The 6,066-nt window shown below is 29.5% G+C and overlaps 1 protein-coding gene across 1 annotated transcript; it reads right to left on the bottom strand.

The window, feature by feature from the left end:
• Window positions 1–3,281: 3,281 nt before the first annotated feature.
• LOC113394077 (uncharacterized) lies at window positions 3,282–5,196 on the bottom strand. Its single transcript, XM_026631277.2, has one exon. It carries the CDS (start codon window positions 5,167–5,169, stop codon window positions 3,358–3,360), a length of 1,812 nt encoding a protein of 603 aa, XP_026487062.2. The 5' UTR covers window positions 5,170–5,196; the 3' UTR covers window positions 3,282–3,357.
• Between the last annotated feature and the right edge of the window lie 870 nt (window positions 5,197–6,066).

Below are 6,066 nucleotides of genomic sequence, written 5' to 3'. Positions count from 1 at the left end.
AACTCCTCTTTTATTTATCATCTATATAATCTTGTATCGAATAATATGCCTTCTTCACCAATTTATTTTTTACAAATGATTTGAATTTATGAAACGGTAGAGTTAAAAATGTCGGCGGAATTTTATTATACAAACGGATACCTTGCCCCAAGAAGGATTCATTGACTTTGCGGAGTCGGAAACTTGGCGTTATAAGCTTATCGTAACTTCTTGTGCACATACAATGATTATCACTGATTTTAACAAAGTGATCTATCTCACTATGAATATAAATTATATTGTTGTAAATATATTGTGACGCAACGGTGAGTATTCCCACTTGTTAAAAACATTCCGAAGAGAGTATATTTTGATTTCATTTGGAAAAAATAAATAACAAAGAAATTGTTCTATTGATATTTTTGTTTATTTAATAAACCATACATTTTATTAATCTATGTTTTAATATATTCATTGATGAGAAAAAAGCATTTTTTACATCGCTCTATGTATTATCTGCTTAAGCCACTGTCTTAGAGCCTCGTCTGAACACTCTTTCTGTATGGTTTTTTTGGGAAATTACTCACCTTACGACGTGACATGATTTACCTTTGAACGTAAAACATTTCAAATTCAACTTGCGTATAGGTTCTAGTTACTGTAACATTTTGCTAACGCATTATAATAAACGCAGTTTGATCTATTGCGAGTTTATCTATAGACATTTTTTTCTATAAATACATCAAAGGAACACTTGATTTTTGTCTTATTTCAAATACGTATTAAGTAAGGTTATCATTTAGAAATCATTGCTAATACATACATACTAACTATTACAGTTTATACTTGAATTAACAATCAATTGTATTCTAATAACCAAATGATTGCTAATGAATGAGATAATTATTTGATCGCTCATCGAGTCGTAACGATGACAGACGCAGGTTAAGTAAACCCTTAGCTGAGATAATTGACGCTTCAGTTTCGGTAAACGTTTCACGGAAGGGAAAGATAAATAAGGATTTATATTGCAATACATTAATAATTAATTAATTCAGGTATTAACAGTATTCAGTATTCATTTTTATAGTGTAATTTTTTATTTATTCGTTTTAAAATCCTTAATCATTTTTATCGGCGCTATTTTTCAAATTAAGAATTTTTTTTAGAAGATGTAATTTATGTCGCAAAAAGAATGCGAATTTTTTTTTTAAAGTCCTTCTTAGGCCGTATTTCAAAGACAAGGATGTGATCTCTTACTTCCTTAAACCAATTTCTTTAACGTCTTAATCAAGATAAATATGAAGAATACCCTCAATTTAAGCCCGGCACGTGCTTTAATTGAATTTATAAACGCAAACAGTGATCAAGAAAATGTCTAAATGAAGCCGTATTTTTTTTTCTTTAATAAAACTGATGTTATCTCGAATTAAATCCAAAAAATAAGTATACAATTAAAAAAAATTGAAAAAAATATGTACTTAAGTATTATGCCTGCAGCTTCAATTGTAAAATTGAAAACATATAGTCTTGATTTAAGATTTTTTAATTTTTTTTTCTTATACATAAAAAATATATATTTTCTTAATCGATAAATGAGTTAAACGTAACATATAAAACAATCACTTAATAGTAATCGTGATAATATTGCAAGAACACATCTGCAGGATAATTAGTATGCAAATTGTAACATTAGCACAGATTAGAGATGCGACGTGAAATGGACGCAAATGTTTTAAGGGTTTCAGATACTATAGAATAAATTGCTTTATTATGCAAAACTAATACGAATAATATTTCTGTAAGAGAGGATTTTGAACTAGGACTAGGCTTAATATTATGATTTGAGCCTATCGCAAGATTTGTGTATTCAAATTAGATAGTTATGAATATACGAATTAGACTCTTCTAATTCTCTAAAATTATGAATAAAGGAATACAGAATTATGTAAACATCATTACATAGTATAAAGTTGCTTATCGATGTCTGTCCCTGTGTGCTTTAATCTTTAAAATTACACATCGGATTTTGATGCGGTTTTTCAATAGATTGATTCAAGAGGAAGGTTTATATGTATAATATATGCACAATTTAGTAGAGAAACACTGACACGGCAAACGCTAGCTGAACCCTACGAGAGAAATTTAAATCATGTACTACAGTATTGTAAACCTTAAAATGGTCTTCAAAAAATTCCGCGATGGTATACATATGTCTATATCGTAGGAATAACCCACAATAACTATTTTTTATCCTTTAATTTTACGAGAAATAATGGCTTATTTTAGGCAATACAGCATTGATCCTCAAAATGTATTTAATATAGATCAGCATTGCACCCGTACGAAGCCGGGGCGGGTCGTATATCATAAAATAAAGAAAATTAAAATACCACATTACGACTGATGAAAATGAACGGAACAGCTTGTATTATAAGTAACAAAAAAGACATACTATATGGTTGCACTCGTAGTAAATTTGTATTAAAAATAGGAAGTGAAATAATTGTATTGAATTTCGGCAAAAAATTCAATTTGATACGTAGGAAAGGTATAAAAATGGCTTATTAAATACACAGTTAGTTATTTTTACAACATAAACGTATTTAACATTCGTAACGTAAATTCAATTTAATGCACATTATTTCTTACTTGTTTTTTAAATACATGCAACTTTCTTTGATTGTTACGTACAAAAGCCTAAAGTTTTAAAAGAAATAAGCTTGCTGCAATATGCAATCAGTGTAACCTGAAGTATCAATAAAACAAATCGAACTGTTCAGCGTCTGACAACATTCACGTAACACTCCATCTGTCTAGAGGGAATATGTCATTTCTGGAACAATGTAAAACCGATTTGGAGCCATTCCACAAATAAAACCGTTTCACTCCGAAGACCTTAGATAGTTGCACCGCCAAATAATTTACTAACGACACGATGTAGACATATTTGTCAGGCTTGATCCGTATTTATATGGGTGTAATCCGAACCTAAATTTTGCCATGGTTCAGGCTTTGTAGACTGTATTTTATTTGATTGCTGAGCAGTATTTCATTATTATTATGACACAGCCGTGGGGGTTAATTTTCATTTTACGTATTGTGAAATGTCTTCATCATCACGAACATATTGTAACAATTTTTAGGATGCTATACCGTTAAAAGTAGACAAAATATGTTTTTTTTTTTTATTCTAATATTTTATTATATAGTTCAGGTAGATAAAATTATCTGTAATTCATGTAACATATATATTTTTGATTATTTAAATGTGATTACGATGTGGATGAAGTTTAGGAAAAGCATATTTGAATGAATACCGAACGAGTTAATTATTCACGAATAAAATTTCCACAGGAATTGTTGTTAAAAGTTAGATTACTTTTTAGCCGTGTCGCCGCCCGTGTCCCTCTGAGGAATGTACAATTTCTCGAACAATTCACCCAACTTCTCACTATCGAGGCAATAGTCATTGACCACACTCTCTTCGCCGAAAGATTTACCACCGACTATAATACTACCGACCTTATTACCTTGATATACGGTCGGCATTTCAATATCACAATTTCTATTGCAGTCTCTCGTTTGATTACGCGTAGCTTTGTTCGTTAATTGGCTTGGACATGTAGCTTGTGCACTATTAGTGTACATACCTTCATTCCGTACACCGCAAACTGCTTGTATTATCGATTCTAACGCCATTTGGTCCTGCATTCTGCGTTGAACAGCTGTTGATTGTACATTAGCAATAATTTCCTTGTAGTTGCTCTCCAATTTGTTTAGAGTTTCAGTTAATTCAGTTTGATGATCATTAGATATTTCTTGTATTACCTGAGCTCTTTGTCTAACTAATTCAAGATGCAATGAACACTCCATTAAATGTTTGTCTCTCTGTAAATTAGTTAGCTTTACTTCACAGGCCCTGGACAACTTTGCTTTAGATTTTTGTATTTTATTTATACGTTTTTCAAAATCTTCTACCTTTTCTTTAAAATTTTCTGTATTTGAGTCATAGGGAACGCTTGAATATTTGCTAGATAAATAGCATTGATCCTTTTTAAGATCCTTAATGCAGTTTTTTAATTGGTCTATTTCAACACCCTGACATATTATAGTTTTATCTTTATTAGCAATGATTTCATCTTTATTCATTATAATTTTTTCTGCTTCATTATTTTTTCTTGTTTCAATTTCTTTAATAGTTCTTTCATATTGTCGTTTCAGGTCTTCTAATTTATTTTCAAAGCAAGCTTTCATTTCTTCTTGTACAGATGCTTTAGTATCAATCATTTGTAATTTATGTTTTGCTTCTAATTCTTCTATTTCATGTTGCTTAATATAATTAAAATTATCGAGGATATCCTGTAAATTCCTTATTTTCTCAAGAAGATTATTTCTAGATACAACCATTTCTTCTAATTTGCATTTTAAGGTAGTTGTGCTATCTTGTGATATCGCGTAAGTACTGGTAGCATTATTAACCTTCAAAATGTCATTGGACAAATTATCAACTTGATTCCTGGTTCTTAAATCCTCTTTTAAGGTCGTCAACTCATTTTGAAGCATAACGTTTTGTCTTTTAATTTCTCGAAGTTTTATTATCAAATTTTTTGTTCTAATGTTATAAGACTTTTCAGTAATTTTATTATTGTTAAAATCTGGCACGTTATTAGAACAATTATAGCATATTATGTTTTGGTTATACATATTTTCTGGTATATTGTAAGTCATTGAATTAAAAGATTTGTGTCTATCAGTCAATTCTTGATTTTTATTATCATCAGTTTTATATTCACTGTTTCCAGACGAATATTCTATCGTAGATAGCGAAATATTTTCATTGTCATACAGAACTTGTGTATGACCGTTATCTAAATCTATTATTTGATATTCTAATTCTGATAAAGTTTCATCACTATTCGCATCATCTGTTAATAGAGATAATTCATCAGCCGATGGGTATTTGAGAAATGGTTCTTCGAGTATGCCTTTGGCTAATTGATAGCACATAGCAAATATGTATTTGTTACGTAATGATTTTTCGTTTTCTTTACAATTTGAAAGCCTTTGAATCCAAGCATTACAGATTTCAATAACATCCTGATCAAGTAACTGACCTAAATAGGGTCGTATTATTTCCATATACCGTTTATATTCTGAGTCTAGATTTTGTCCGTGGTTTTCATCCATTCTAATAGATTTAACAAAAACGTGAAATATTAAAATGGTTCAATTCTGACATGTGATTTTCAAGTAAACGTCAAAGAGTAAAACTAGTTGTGGAAGATAAAAAAATATACCTATAAAATACTAATAAGTTTGGTAGTAAAACAGTTTTATATTGTTTCCTTGAACTCCAGGAAGGAAAAACTTCCCACTTATAATTTAATTTTACATAGGTAGGCTATATTTGATTGTCTTTATTTAGCCAATTTTTTTTAAGTAATTTGATTTATTGAAATGAATTGTCCTGTAAAATGATCGTTAAAGTTTAGTTTAAAGCTAATGTTACTTTACTTTTACCTCTAGAATTAGATAGTCCTAAATAAAAATATAGAAAATGTCTCGAAAGCATATCTTTATCGAAGGTGAATTTGCTTTTAGATTCAGTTACTATAAGGAGCTCAGGAGCTTACTCTGGACGTCGGCAACGATCTTATATCATGTAATCGGATTTAAAAAATTTAATACGCAAAAAAATTGGTTCAAACTAAATTGTTAGTTTCATAAAAGTACTTCTACTTTGTTGGTCAGAGTCTTAAAATATCTCGTCAGATTTTATTTTTTATTATTCTTTATAGAGTTTGCTTTAAGTCTGTAAATAGTAATTTATTACTTTTATGTTACTGTTTATTATAAATCCCGTTTCTTGAAGGAATAGTTAAATACAAAATGTCACCTTGATACTTTACTTGTTACTTTATTCATAGATACAAATCATTATATAGTATACCTCTGTATGATTAGATCTTTGAAATTACCCAACGATTTTGGAGCAATTTTTTTTAATAAGTAGATAGTGTGATCCAAGACGAAGGTTTATATATATAATACATGCTCAAGATAGTAGTGAAACACTTATAATTT

Source organism: Vanessa tameamea, chromosome 2 (genome assembly GCF_037043105.1).
Source record: "Vanessa tameamea isolate UH-Manoa-2023 chromosome 2, ilVanTame1 primary haplotype, whole genome shotgun sequence".
In the NCBI taxonomy this organism is placed as follows: Eukaryota; Metazoa; Arthropoda; class Insecta; order Lepidoptera; family Nymphalidae; genus Vanessa; species Vanessa tameamea.
Note: the sequence above shows the minus strand (reverse complement) of the source record. Positions and strands in the feature narration are given on the sequence as shown.